At 38.2% G+C, this 15,009-nt stretch overlaps 2 protein-coding genes across 5 annotated transcripts in view; one reads left to right on the plus strand and one right to left on the minus strand.

Annotated features, from left to right (window-relative positions):
• LOC103466632 (RNA polymerase II elongation factor ELL2) overlaps positions 1 to 7,912 on the minus strand; it is a 27,779-nt gene extending 19,867 nt beyond the window's left edge. The window contains exons 1-2 of the mRNA XM_008412350.3: positions 7,741 to 7,912; positions 4,063 to 4,110 (exon numbers count right to left, since the gene is read on the minus strand). Coding sequence (XP_008410572.1) covers positions 4,063 to 4,110; positions 7,741 to 7,878 — 186 coding nt within the window. The 5' untranslated portion in view covers positions 7,879 to 7,912. The remainder of the gene's footprint in view (positions 1 to 4,062; positions 4,111 to 7,740) is intronic.
• Positions 7,882 to 15,009, plus strand: part of fkbp16 (FKBP prolyl isomerase 16) — a 32,615-nt gene continuing 25,487 nt past the window's right edge. Inside the window, exons 1-5 of one of the 4 annotated variants that reach the window (XM_081608199.1) lie at positions 7,882 to 8,191; positions 10,827 to 10,912; positions 11,045 to 11,596; positions 11,759 to 11,928; positions 13,202 to 13,290. In XM_081608199.1, the coding sequence (XP_081464325.1) occupies positions 11,155 to 11,596; positions 11,759 to 11,928; positions 13,202 to 13,290 (701 nt within the window). In that variant the 5' untranslated portion in view covers positions 7,882 to 8,191; positions 10,827 to 10,912; positions 11,045 to 11,154. Of the gene's footprint in view, positions 8,192 to 10,766; positions 11,597 to 11,758; positions 11,929 to 13,201; positions 13,291 to 15,009 lie in introns of those variants that run through there. The other 3 variants (XM_081608200.1, XM_008412348.3, XM_008412349.3) reach the window with 3 other exon arrangements.

The following is a 15,009-nucleotide window of genomic DNA, read 5'->3' on the forward strand; positions in this document are numbered from 1 at the left end:
GGACAGAAATTGGCCCGAAGAACAACAGTGTGTGTGTGTGTGTGTGTGTGTGTGTGTGTGTGTGTGTGTATGCGTGTGTGTGCGTGCGCAATTGCTGAGTCCACTGTACAGTATTTAAAAGTGGTAAAAATGTCTTTGTTACTGATAAAGTCACAAAGCAGAAAATTAGATATATTTCTTAAGTTGTTCAATTAGATGGTGAATAAAAGATTCACCATCTAATCTGTTCCTGCACTGTGGCTAAGTAAAAAAAAAAAGTTATGACACATTGTCCTGTGTGATATACTACGATACACCCATTGCATTTATCTAGTTTTAAGATCTGCTTAAAAATATATATTTTTTATTCATCCATGTAGTGTAAGAAAACAATAGCACTACCCCTATTCTCTCAAAAAGTCATCTTTCGCAGCAGGACTCCCAAAAGACTTGATCCTAAAATATACTGTGTGATCAAAAAAAGAAGAAAAAAAAAGAAAAACTCCAGAGAGCCTTAGGCAAAGAGAGAATGCGGACAATTTGCCTTGCTTAACACATCTGGCTCAATAGAAAGGCGTGTGCCCTTTCAGAAACACGTGGGACAGCTCTCCCTCTCACTGCTGTGCTACTGGGAGAGAACGACCATCAAACCGCATTCCAGTTATTGTTATTCTAATTAGTGTCCAGAAAAAAACAAAAAAAAGTGATGTGTGCATGCACACGTACACACACACACACTTGCACAGAGCAAAAGCTTATTTTCGGTCGAGCACGAGGCGAAGTTGGGGTAGAGAGGCAGAGCAGCCAAGTGTGAGATGGAAGCCCTGATGTCTCCCAAGGATTCAGCCAAGACACGGGGTGAAACGGCACAATAATCAACAGGGCCTGCGGAAAGGAGCCCAGGGGAAACTCTGCCTTCACACACAGTCGTCATGAGAATATCTTTTAAGAGGACCTCCACATTCCCCTCATCCTCACACACACAGGCTGCCTTTATGTGACAGCTGTGCACATAAAAAGAGACAGGGCTATAAACCAAAACAACTACCCAGGCTACTGTAGTTCAGCATTTATCAGGCGAGAGTGGAATTAAACTGTCGTTAACACCTGACAGAGCAAAACATACACATCTCTACTTTAATGTCCATGTTTACTAGCAACAAAATATGCCCACAAACCGTTTTCCTGATGCTACAGTATAAAATCTCAAATTGCTGTCTAGTGTATTGTGCACAGTGTTAACTAAGTTCAACAGAGCAGAATGAGTCAATCAAAGAAATGAAGACTGATTGAATATAATGTTCACATGTCTGAAAAAGTATTTGGCTCCTTAAATATGTATATATATTTTTTGTTTCTGTTCGTTTTCCAGATTTACATGGTTTAGATAATCAAACTGACAGGCAAAAATGACCTAAGTAGATACAAACCACAACTGTATAGTGATGATTTGACTTATTAAAAGGGGGGGCAGGGAAAAGCTATCCAAACCAAACTTAATTCATCAAGCATAAACAGTGTGATTAAGATGCTGTCATGGCCTCCGTCGTATTTAAGTCTGGACTTTGCCTCAGCCAATCCAAAACATGAATGTTTTTCTTTTGAACCAATTTGTACTTTAATTTATTGTCCTGGATGTTAGCTGATGGCCAGATGTTTTCCATCAACATTTTATAAAAAGCAGAATTTGTGGTTTCATTAATTAAACATCTTTCAAGTCCTGACACAGCAAAGCAACCCAAGACCATTACATCACTGTTCTATGCTTGACTTTTTTCAAGAGTTAGCTTACATTGGGTGTTGCTTGTGAAACGGGATTAAGGTTTATAAAACATGTCTTTAATCACAGTTAATTCAGGACTTTACATGGGGGCAATTGTTTTTGTATCTTAGGGTTTTGTTTATGTAATTTTAGGAATAAAATAAGTATTTGAAAACTGATCAAGTTATGTTTGTATAATATTAAAATATGCTCAATTTAAAACATTTATGCCAACACCCCCCCACCCCCACCCTGCCCCAGAAAAACCATTAAGGGGGAAAACGCTTTTCCATTAACAGGCATTCAACTGTATTGTTTTATATCTTTTCTATCTTTTTGCAACAAAATGAAAATCTATAACCACAGAGGCAGTTCTCCCAAAGCCCTGTAAGGAAAATAAGCACAAAGATGTGAAATTCCAGGCCATGAGAACTCAAACCAGTTCTCAATACATTTCATAATCCCTCTGTGAATTCAAAGCAGATTTTGCTGTGCACCTCTGCCCCATATGCTGTTTATTGATCAGCATATGGGCTCACGGTTTGTATCATTTTTGAAGTCATGTCATTTTCCTTTCATCATGTACAATAATATGTGTCAATATAAAAAGTGGTAATTCTGCTGTCATTTCAAAGTTACATATTCAGCTTGAATGTCAAATTCAAAGGTCTCATATACTATGCCTCGCGTTGCATGATTACAAGCCTGGCAGGACTATTTCCAGTAGTAGGGCTAAATGCCGCAGAGACGGAGAGAAGCTGCCGAAAACCTCAGCTTGCTATTTCTTGATAGGCGCCCTGGCCCCCGGCACCGCTAAACCCTGGAGTGACGCCAGGACTGTGATTTGAGGAATTCTTATGGTTTCTGTGGCCACACAAGTGCCCCCTTTACAGGAAATTTGACATAAGCCAGCGAGGGCAAGAATCAAAAAGTAGCAATTGTGGTTTTTACGATAAAGCTCAACAGTTGGCGGTTGTCAGTGGACAAATGACCTATTGAACCTTATGCGAGTTCTGGGGGAAGGGGCGAGCTGTTGTAAAAGATTCAGCCAACAAACACACACCACAGGAAGTATTACATCTTTAATCCTGTAACCTTCCGATATAGATAGACATACTGTATATTATCTTGGTGTGTCTCATGCCAGACTGCCAAATTCACAAGCGTCCTCCCCCCAGTAACAGCTTAATCTGGGCTCCCCCCACGCGAGCAATGGCCGCATCTCATTCATTAGTGTCCAATCGTCCGACCCTGGGAATATTGTCGGTAGGGGGAGGGAGTCCATGCTTGAATTCTGCAAAGCAATTTGAATATGTAATGTGCCAGCCAAGATATAATCACCAATTCTTTTTCAGTGATTAAAGGAAACTTCAGTTGCTGTCACTTGACACTGCTTCACACTCTCACAAGCAGGTTAATCAGCAGGTGTTTTCACTGATATCTCACTGCACTTCAACAAGCATGGTGGGGTTTTTTTCTTGTTTTTTTTTTCCAATTAAAAAAAAAATCCCACTGCTTGCGTGCCATTAGAGTTTTTCAGGTCTTTCATGTCTTCATGCCAACAACAAGCATGGAGACTTGGGGACTCCCTAAGGTTTGCCAAATCCCCTAACCCCAGGCCCCTCCCCAGAACAAAGCCTCCCCAGTTGCACGCCTGACCCAGTAACCTGGCAGGCAGGGGGTGATGGCATACCCTGTCTTTGGACTTTTAGGGCCCCGTGTGAGTGCACAGGGCCAGTATTTGTGTACAGAGCAAAAAAGTCACTTTTGTCTGTGGAATCAGTTCTTGTAGTGATTAGAAAGGCCCCCGATAGACAAAGCCAGTTGTGCTGTTAAAATGTACTTGCCTAACGAGCAGAGGTGGGGAGAGTCTAATACTGACCCTGCTAATCTAGATGGAGGTAGGCAACTTTCTTTTCAGGCGCTTCAAGGAAGGTCCTCCTACTTTCTGTACCAAAGGATGTTTTTTCTCTCTCAAAGACTATCCACCAGGTGTCTGTTTAGACATGTCTAATCAAGGATACTTGACGCAACAAAGTATTATTGTGGAAATGAATCACACCTTCACCCTAGGCTGTGAGGTGAACTGGATTAACAGCGACCACTATATCATTCTAGCACAACAATAATCATTCACCCCCATCATTCACCAACCTTTGGGGAAAAAACAGACTTTCTTATGAACCTATGGAAGTGATAATTTGATATGAAATAATCTACCAAGATGGCAAAAAGAAACCTTCAGGAATGTGCACAACAGGAAAAAAATCTAATAATTCTCAGTTTCTGAAACATTAAAGAAAATATGGAAAACATCTTACCCCCTGGCTTCCCTTGAAGCAAATTACTGGCTGGTTTGATAGTGAAGCCTGTAAAGAAGGGAAGAAAACGTCCAATTTAAATTGCAAATCATGTTCATCTCAAATCTACAAAGCAGTTCAAATATTAAAGGTTAAAATATGTAGCCATTCTGCATGCCTCGGTGTTTGTTGCTATAACCACCGTTCCACAGTAAGTGTAAAGGTTAAGAGTTTCTGGCTCTAATCTGAAGAGAAGTGGGAGTAATTAATTATTCTACTGCCACCAGAAGATTTTCTTCATGTCACATTTGCGATTTATGTGTTTTTGAATATTTTTTTCTTTCTTTTTTTTTTTAAACACGCAATTCCAGTGGTAATTAGGTGTAAAATAAAATTCTGGTTAAATATAGTTTTAAAACCAAAGAACAAAGCAAGTACCATATATTTATCCCAGCCACCAGATGAATATAACAACTCATGTTTGATCTGTTCTGACAAATTTCCACTCAGACTTGTCTGGGCCACACCAACTCCTCTTTTATTATATGGTTTTAATAAGATTATAGTTGAGAACGGTGAAACGAATGCACTTTTGTACCCTTGAAAACTGAATCCGAACTAGACATGGACAGTGATCATATTATTTGTTGTAAGTAACAGTGTCTGCAAACCAATAAAATTGACAACATGGATCAGATAAATACACTCACTGTTTGAAATTTTTTTTTTTGCTTTTCTTTGTATTTTTTATTTTATTCTGTTCTTATTTGAGTCCTGCTTTTAACAATGAAATAGTCATTTTTTAAATCCTGTTTTCAGTAAAAAAAAAATTTGTCCATGTTGCCCATCCCTAATCTGAACAAAAAAAAAATCTTCAGAGTGAAGATTACATTATGTTAATCAAACCCTTTAGAGCACCATAATATTTGATACTGAGTTGATTCCACATGCATTTCTATATTTATCACAGTGCATTGTATTGGATGTATAGTAGCTATCAACCAGTAACAACATTATTAAAGTATCAACACCACAGCTCCATTATTCTTATAAATGAAATATGCGATTGATATGTGTTAGTTCGTGTTTGTCAAACTTTGCAAAATCTTGTGAAGTTTGTTGTAGCCTTACGTCAACAGACATTCAGCTTCTATTTACTTTATAAAGCAGGCCTCCTTGGCAGCAAAATGCTGTAATGTAAATAAAAAAATCATTTACAAACAAAAAACTAATGTGAAACAATTTTATGTGACTAAGTATATCAGCAAACATGCAGGCGATAATGGAACGTTCAGACTCAATAAAATTATGTAAAAAAAACAACAACAAAAAAACAAGTGGTTTCATTAGTATAAAAATATATGAAGATGGCAGCCTTGGCTTCGAAAGGGTGCTGGTCGTTTCACCTCTTTATCGTTTTCTTCCTGTGGCTCTTCTCAACTTGGGTAACAGAAGAGAATCATCCTTCACAGGGCTGATGATACTGACCCTGTGCCAAACTGAACTCGCCAGGGAGAGTTTACAGCAGCTTAGACCAATGAGGATCATTTGCAACAGTCATTTTTAACAATCTATCGATAATATTCTCTGAATATTATCTGGAGTCACTGTTACGTGACTCAGGTACATAAAATCAGAGATTGCTCAATTATTTTGGTGTTACTGGGTCTTTGTATCGTTCTTCATAAGAGCCATCCACACAGGAATCAAAAGGGGTGTAAAATAAAGTCTTCAGAAAATAATATAATTACATTTATGACGCATTATTGTTTTGCCTGGGTCCAAATATAAAGATGCAAACCAGCCCACACCCACTTTAGGAATAATAAAACTATTTTCTTATGGCCTGATAGATTGATCAACATTCGAATCAACTACACTACACTTATAAATAGCACTGATTTTATTTTTTCATTGCAATGTTTTTTTTTTCTTCTTATAGGCTATCTCCATTTAACTTTGTGACTGTCAAATGCTGCATTTTAGTGTTTTATTTATATTTTTTGATTAGACCTGTTTTCAGTAAAAGTGACTTTCCATGCAGAAAAAAACAACAACATACATTTCTTTGAGGTTGCATTCGCCTGTTTCTTTTCACCCTTGATTGTAAGCATCAGTGAAGTAGCAGCAGCTGTCAGGTTCGGGTTTCTGCAGGACATAAACCTTCCACCCTCACAGGGGGTGTCCTCAACCGGTCTTTTCTGGGGTGGTCTACGGCTTGGAAAACATGCTGTCCCCCCCCCTCTCTGTTTGCCTGCTGTGGCCTGGAGGAAGCTGTCAGGCTGTGGGAGAGCTCCGGAGTTTCCTCCGCTTCACGGACCAATGAGCTCCGGGGATGGGCGGGCATCAACAATACACAACAACTTTCAGAGCCAGTGCCACCGAACCCAGCTGTTTACTATCCAGCTCAACCACCCAATGTCGGGGTCCAGGTTTAGAAGCAGTATGCGACTCGGGAATGTGGCGCACACAAAAACAGAGTCATTTGTTTTGACAGCGGAAAAGTAAAAAAAAAACAAAAAAAAAAAAAACGTTCAACTAAATGAGCCTCCTCCTGCAGCCACAACTGTAGCTCTGTCTTATCAAACACTGCTGCGGGGAGAGAGCATTTTGGATAGACTCAATGATCTCTGACTAATCTAATGGGCCATAAAGGCAATAAAACAGCGTTCCGAATCTGAAAAGGCAAGTCATTTTCTCGATCGAATATTCAATTTATTGCAATGAGCGAAGCCAAGCAGTTTGCCTTAAAAAAAATAAACAAATGAAAACATATGCGTTCATCCTTCTGCCAAAATAAATTTGAAGATTCTGTAAAATTAATAAATTATTTGCTAAGTGTTTTAAGTGGCTGTCATCTATTTTCCAGTTTGTTACAACATTTGATTAATATCCCTAGGATATGGAAGACAACTGTTCCACATGAAAACCTTGCATTCCAAATAAATTGCTGCTATATTAGCGTTTCAACCGACCGAGCAGAACCATAGCATTTTATTTTCACCTACTGCGAATGTCCTCTGAAAGTTGTCAGTGAACTTCCGGCGGACATTCAGCTGAAAGTTTAATGGTGTTTCATTTTGACGTCCGAAAAACGTCGGCGGCGGTCAGAGAACGTTCAAAACAACGTTCAGTGGACGTCGTCTGAAAATTCAGCACTAGGTGGGATGTAGCCTACATAAACCGAGAGAAAATATCTGCTTTTAATAGTCAGATGAAAAACGAAAAGTTTGTTTTTAGGGAGACTCGGTTAAAAAAGAAAAAAAAAAAGAGAGAAAAGAACACCGCATAAAAATCTAGCCCAGTTTATATTGTTTTTGCTTAAGTCAGTTCGAATTATGGAATATGGGGGAGTAAATAAAAAATATTAAGAATTGCATGTTTAGATCCTAATAAATTCAGTTCTGCCTTTTCTGAGTGGGCGAGAAAACGTTTAAATCAGCCTGCTTTTATCAGCCACCAGCGCCTTTTGGTCTGAATTTGGACAGTCCATACTCAAAATAAAGAGCTATTTGAACTTTTGAGGGTTTTTCAAAACAAAATATTATTTGTGCTCCGTGCGAAAAAATAAACCCGGCGACGTTTTCCAAAGCAGTTCCCGGAGTTGGGAGAGAGACGATAAAGAAAACAGAAAATGTTCCTACAGGAATAATAAACGCCACCAGCGGCTTTAAAGTTAAAGCCGGCGATCTTGCTTACCTTCAGGTTCTGGAAGGCTTCCAGGGTCCGGATGGCCGTGTCAGTGAGTTTGACGTGGTAAAGACTTTGACTCGGATTGTTTTTGTTAATTTTTCCACAGGAGAGCCCATACCGATGCTCCTGTCTCAGCGCTGCCATTTCTACAACTGAAGCCGATTGGCGACATTCTGCCCGGAACGTCAGGGAGAAGAAGGCGTGGGGGCGGAGCCAACACACGTACACTCACACCCCCAAGTACCAGCACACACGCATTCTTGAAATATTAAAGTAAATATGTGTGCAAAGCTTTTTCCTTCTTTCGTTTTTTTGTTGTTTCTTTTTTTACTTTCGGTTCTCTGGTCAGTATTTTTGGCCGTCGTTGCCACTCCGGTTTCTTGAAGTCTGTTTTTTTTTTTTCTTTGATGTATTTGGCCCATGGGTCTCGCTCCAAGTCTCACTCCTTTGGATTTAGGTAAATACGCTTTGAATCTTCTTACTTCTTAAACAGACACACACACACGCATACAAACATTTATACAAGGAAGTAAATGCATTTGAAAACAAATGTCATTTTACTCAGGACGTTGCTGTTTGTATGCTGTTTATATGCTGTTTATTCATTTTTTATTTATAATTTTTCTATTATTGTAAAAGGTTTATTGTATCGACATCCTGCCATTAGTTCTGGCTATGCAACATGTCTTACTGCAACTATCAACATTGCTGCTTAGTATGTTGCAAATACAACATGTAGGCTCACATAAAACATTTAAGAAAGGCTGTAAAGGTCCACCTAGCTCAACAGACAAAACAATACATGTTGGGATCAAGTGGAAGTGAGAAAATAATTTACGTGCAATTTTCTTTGAAAAACTAAAAGTGTTTTTCACAAACTGATAAAGATCACTAGCTTCTTTTTTTTCTTTTTTTTTTAAGGATCTAATCAGTGAAAAATATTCAACCCCTGTTTGTCTTCTTCATGGGCCTGGGAAAGCTCTGTGGTCCTAATTCAGAAGTCTTCTGTTTTGTGTTTTTACCAGAGCAAAGGTTTAATCTATCTCTTAGTGTTTTTTTTTTAAAGAAGCTGTGTTTAGTTATTATTATTATTATTATTATTATTATTATTATTATTATTATTATTATTATTATTATTATTATTATTATTATTATCCTGTTCACTTTAAGTACTTTAAAGTTTGAACTGGGGACCATGATTTCATTCCAGAAACATTAAAAACTAAAATATCCTTTTTGTGTAAATGGAAAACTACAAAGCTAAATCTTACTTTAACTGTTAGTTGCTAAGTTGCAAAGTGGCTAAAATGTAGACATATGGTGAAAGTGATAAAGGTTTCTTCAATTCTTATGTAAGCTTATTTTTACTCAACAACTACTCCCTTTTATAGTTCAAAATAAGAGCCTCAATTGCAGAGTTAAGCTTAAAACACTAATATTACCTCTGACCTTCCTAAATAATATCTGAATGTTATTTTACCAGGCAATCTCATATGCTGACCGTAACTATATAGAGACAATACATGCCCAGACATCACATTAAAATTGTACCTTTATTGTAGTGTGATGTAATCTTTAAAAATTAATTTTATATCAGATGAGATAGCTATTGCAACCAGAAATATTAATAGAGGATGTTGAAAAATACAAATACTGATCAGACTCATTCAATACTTCTGTGTGGACACATAAAAACAAGAATAAACAACATAAGTGTAGGAATACAAACTTTTGTTTTTCTAAATAATCCTTTAAGGTTTTGAATACAAAACCTTCAAAAACAACAACAACAAAACAATATTGACACATGCAAAACATCTGCCTGTCAGAGAAATTAAACGCCAGAAATGGAATTTGGATTAATTTAATCCTGATGGATAACATCCTTTGATGTGGATTAAAGAATGAGTCAGAGAGGCAGTGTTTATTTATGAAATGTAGAAATGCAGAGTGATATTGGTGCTACAGTGATCAACAAATCTGTGTTTGAAAGCAATGTCAAAAACATTTCATTCACCATTGTTGCCACATTTGTTTTATTAAACATTACAGTGTTTGTCAAATAGAAATAGAAATCCATCTGATGTCTCGGAATGAGAAAATTCTAATACCTAGTAATGTAATATCTAGTAATGTGTTGGTAGTGATGATCAACAGTTTTTTCTTATTACTTCTTATTCTTTCGCACCATCCTCCGCTCCCTCTGTTAGGCTTCTGATTTTAGGTGCTAATATCTGGATCAGTTAATGGCATTACAGATGTCCAAGTGGCTAAAATATTTATTAGCAGGTAGAATTTCAATGCACCTGAAATGCTGTAGCCTGTCAAATGTTACACCCTAATAGTGCTTTAAGATTGTAATATTCCATACTGACAGTGTGCTGATGAATTTACCTTTGATATATGGGGAAATAACTATTTTTTTATCCCTTAGAAAAACAAACCACACAGAAATAAATACTTTCATGCTACTTATGATTGACTTCTACATATAACTGCACTATGCTGCCATGAAAAATAATATCTAATTTTCACTGCATGTAAACTTGAGTTTTCAGCTCTAATGGGTTTTGAATGATGGCACTGTTTAAAAAGCTAAACCCCAAACCATTTTAAAAGGTTTGGCTTTGTTAAATATTTGCTCACAGCTTTGATAAGCATAGCATTACTTAGAAAAAACAGAACTTTTCTCTCTGTGAGACCATGTTTATATGTTAGGCAAAAAATGCATTGATTCTCAAAAGTTTGAACATGGCACTTTTTACATAATCAATAATCTGGTGTGCCCCTTACTTTCTGATGGCTGTTGGTTGTCTTATTTTGGATTTTGAGAATAAATACTTTCTAATGCAACTCAATGTAACCAAATTGGGGGCTTCTTTCTTCAAAAATATTGGTGAACATCACTAAATTGTCACAATATTACACATGTGTTGAGCAGAACGACAGTGAAGTCATTAAGAAGCTTACAGGCGTTCTGTCAGATTAGGTTTTTTCTCCTTCTAATCCTGTAGATTACCACTGCACAGCCTGCTGGCTGTGAGTCCTTCACTGCGCAGGTTCTTTACATTGATATTTTATTCTTTTTGTAGCCACCACATCGATGAATTAAGTTGACTAAGATGGATGCAAGCTGTTGAGGAGAGGTCAAAGGGAGGCGGAATTGCAGATTTTGCAGGTGGGACAAAGCTTTAAAAACATCATATGTGACTGGGTAAAGCAGGAATGCATTGTGAGGTGGATTATCCAAAACACAACATGGATTCCTAAATGTTTTTATGGAGATATATATTTTCTTGTCTAAACAAAGAATAGGTGCTGGTGAGAGCAACAACCCTACACCTTTAGTGGGTCATCGGCTGATCAAATAGGATCATCTCTTCTTGGGACTAATGCAGATGGTCTCCATCGCTCAGTGAAATGGAGACAGAGCCGTGTTGTGAAGAGCAGAGGGGTGGTGTGTTGGATCCCACAGAGCCCGAGGTGGCGGAACGCATTTCTGAACCTGCAGACTGCGATCCTCTGAACAAACTGCCTTGTGGGCCTCCAGAACAAGGTGAAGAACTCTGTGGGAAAGACCCATCTGAACTCGAGAACCATGCAGTCGAGAGTAAAGACACGGAGATAAATAGCTTATCCAACTGCGAGCAAGAGAGAGGACAAGCAGAATGCAAGGTAGAGAAAAAACTGAAGAAAACAAACAGCTGGAAGATGGTTCGGTTTCAAGACCCCTCGACAGAAGAAGATGTTGTGGAGAGGGACAGCTCAGCAGAGATTCTCTTTCCAGAATACGCTGTGGAAGAATGGACATGTGCTCAGTTTGAGGAGCTTTTCGCGGCAGAGGACTGGGAGGATATCACAGGTAAGAACACATGAAATAAATCATCTGAACTCCTGATATTGGAAGGTAAAGTAACTTTTAAATGTCAAACTGCTAAACCAACTGCAGTAACTGGAACTCCTTGTGGATAGTTTACTATAAATCCAGAGTCTTAGATTTGTACTTTACTCTGCTGTTATGCAGAGGACCGGCTGTTGAGGAAGAAAATTCTGGAATCAGGAGACGAACAGGTCCCGCGCTCCACCTGGGGTCAAGAGGTCACTGTGAAGATGCAGGGCGTTCTTGAGGACCGAACTGTGGTGGAGAAGGACTGCAAACTTGTCTTTGTTATTGGAGAAGGAGATGTAATACAGGTGACACTCTTTCTTTCTTTTTCTTTTTCATCTTGAAGGATCCTATTGTGTGTGTGTGTGAGTGTGTTGCCTCAAATCTGTATTGTTATGGGCTCACAGCGCAGGCTTAACAATGTAGGATGAGGGATGTTTGCCTTTGTAATTCTTTAAATCTGGAAATAACAAAAGGGTTATTCAGACTGACAGGTTATTAAAGTGTGAGCTGCTTTCTAAACACGGTTCCAATACATTTCCCAATATGTTGCTGTTGGGCACGAATCCTCATGATTCAAATTCACTTGGATTTTTAATTTTTTTAATTTTTTTTGTCAAAATCAAATCTATTAGTCATCTTTTTGTGTTTCAGTTATTTTAAAAAATGCACTCAAAAGAACCAAAAGGGTGGTGTGAGTTTAACTAAACATTGTGAATATTTTAGAAAGATGAGTTTGTTTTTTTTTTACTCTCCTGAAACGTTTGTGTCAGACGTTGAGGATTTCAAAATTCAATAATATGAAGATGTCAAATTTTCTGATATATTGTCCTATTTTAATCAATTCAAGGTTCAACTCAAATTTTCAAACATTTCAGAAGGGAATAGAAATAGAAATATCGTTGTTTACTCATGTAGACCTTGAAAATGGGTCTTTGTGCCTTTTTGAGATGGTGTACAAACCCCCCACTAAAGCTTTTACAAAATATTCAGAGGTAGAAGTGATTTTCTCACCAAAGTTTTAGGGTAATTACTTGCTCATAATGGTACATTGTCTTCTTGCCAAATAAAAGATAGCCTGGACCAGGGCTTCACAAACTTTGCAGATTCTGACCCACAGAATAACAATGGAAGATTCTCATCACACAGACAATCAGTTGAATGCAAACTTTTCTACCAAGTCAATGAAGAAGAAGGACAATGATGCCATAAACAGTTTCCATATTATCCCCTTCTGTTTAGATGCACCGACTGTTTTCATCTCCTCTAAAATTTATAGCAACTCAAGTCCTCCCACTTGTTCATCTGTGACAGCAGCTCTAATTGTCCGGATCACGAAAAGTCGGGGTCAAAACCTTTTAACTATCACGAGGACGCTGGTCCCTTCATGGTTCCAGTGGATTACATGTGGGCATTTTCCAGGTGACAGTTGAGGAGTTGCACTTCTACAAGCTCACTCATTTAGCTTTGAAATCTGAAAAGGAAAAGATAACATAATTAAAATCTGTTAGTTAATTGAAATACGTGACAAATCCACGCACATGTGTTTTTGTTTAACTATGCAATTCTTGACACCTGTAGGCTCTAGAGGAGTGTGTCATGTCCATGCAGAAGGGGGAGATCACATTACTGCTGGCAGATTCCCAGTATGCCTATGGACTTCTGGGAAGGTAAGGATTTTCCAGTTGCTTTTGTTTATTGTAATCTTGGAAATGAGAAAACATACTCAGAACAGGCTCAACAGGATTCAGGTACTTATCTTTACTTTGACAATAAAGACATCAAAATGTCATCTTAAGCCTCTTGAACCTGTTGCTGTGGGGGAAGTCTGTGCATCCTGGGTTAGCGGGGTTAATGGACCATAAACAGGAGCAGATGGCTTTGTCTGAACACCATTCAGGAGCACCCTATCCGTGGTGTGTCTGTAACCTCCTAACCTATGGGGTAACCCTACTCTTATTACAGCCAGTAGCTTGGGTTTGTAACCTTTGCACCAGTGAAGAGCCAGTATAAACGGAGAAATCACTTAGTAACTGCTGCCTAAAACCTGTTCTTTACAGTTCAATTGTTTGCTCAAGATAAACTGAACAGGCAAAAGCGAGTAATGCTGTTCATATCTAACAACATGCAAATCAGTAATTGTATCATATTGTGTGTCACACCGCATAAACACTTCATAAAACCGTCTAACGATCAAATCTGCTGATTTATTTAGTTGTCGGTGCTTACACAGGGATAATTGACGGTAATATGTAGTCAGGCTGTGATGCAATTTTATTAAAAAGGCAATATCATCAACTGTCATTAGAGCCAATTATGAATTAATAGATTAAAGCACACAGTGTTGATCCAAATAGGCTTTTGAGGGAAGCAAGCTGTGATCATTATAGCTTGAGAAACCCATAAAATAAAATATTTTCCAGCATTTTTCTACAGACAGAACACTCATCAGCAGAAAAGCTGCATTAGCTCCCATTTGTTTGCTGAATACTGTCATGTGGCAGTAAAAACGAAAAAAAGGGGCAGAATTCATTGCTAGATTTATGATCCACATCTAGTTTTATAGCTAAGGAGAAAATATAGACCGTTGTCGTCAATAAATAAATAAATCTAACATTCAAACATTTTGTAGTGAGAACTTGTTTTTTTTTTCTCTTGTATAAAACAGTTTATTTTTTCTACCTGTTCTAAGTGCTGCACATTAGCCAGTGTTTGTATTGCGAGCACTCTGCGAAGAACACAGCCTATGAGAAGTCGGGAATCTCTTTCCATGTCGTGTGTGGAGCAGGAGGCAGCAGGAGGCTGGTTAATGATTGTTTTGATGCCACTGATTAGGGTTGTGTGCTGTGCAGTCAAACCTTATTTGAACCACAAGGTACAAAATCAGAGCTCCGTGTCTGCTTTTCCAATATGATTCATTTAACTGATGTGCGTTACCTTAAACTGTTTTTTCTCGGGTCAAGGAAGATGAAGTGTTTTAGCTAAAAATATTGTCAGTTTCTCTGATGTGAGTTGAGCCAGATCTCTTTGAGTCGTTGTTGTTCTTAGTTCTTGCAGATAAGCTAAACAGTTCATTAACTATTTGATTATAAGAGATACAAAAATAAAATAAAAATACGAGCAGAAACAGATGTCATGTTTGAGTGTGGATTGAGTGGCCTCAGCATGCCTGTACTATAATGTGACAGACAGGGAGACAATGGGGGAAATCTCATTAGCCTCTTTCTGTTCTCTGGCATATGCACTGATTGAACTCTGTCAATCCTCTGCTGCAAACAGAGCTGTTAAGAGCACATCAGGGAGTGCAAAGCTGGTCAGACAGTATGATTCATCACTGCAGTCTGCAGGATCTGTAGCTCACACAGTCTGTGTTCTGCTGGCAGCACTGT

Source organism: Poecilia reticulata, chromosome 6, assembly GCF_904066995.2.
Source record: "Poecilia reticulata chromosome 6, P_reticulata-male-v2, whole genome shotgun sequence".
Taxonomy (NCBI): Eukaryota; Metazoa; Chordata; class Actinopteri; order Cyprinodontiformes; family Poeciliidae; genus Poecilia; species Poecilia reticulata.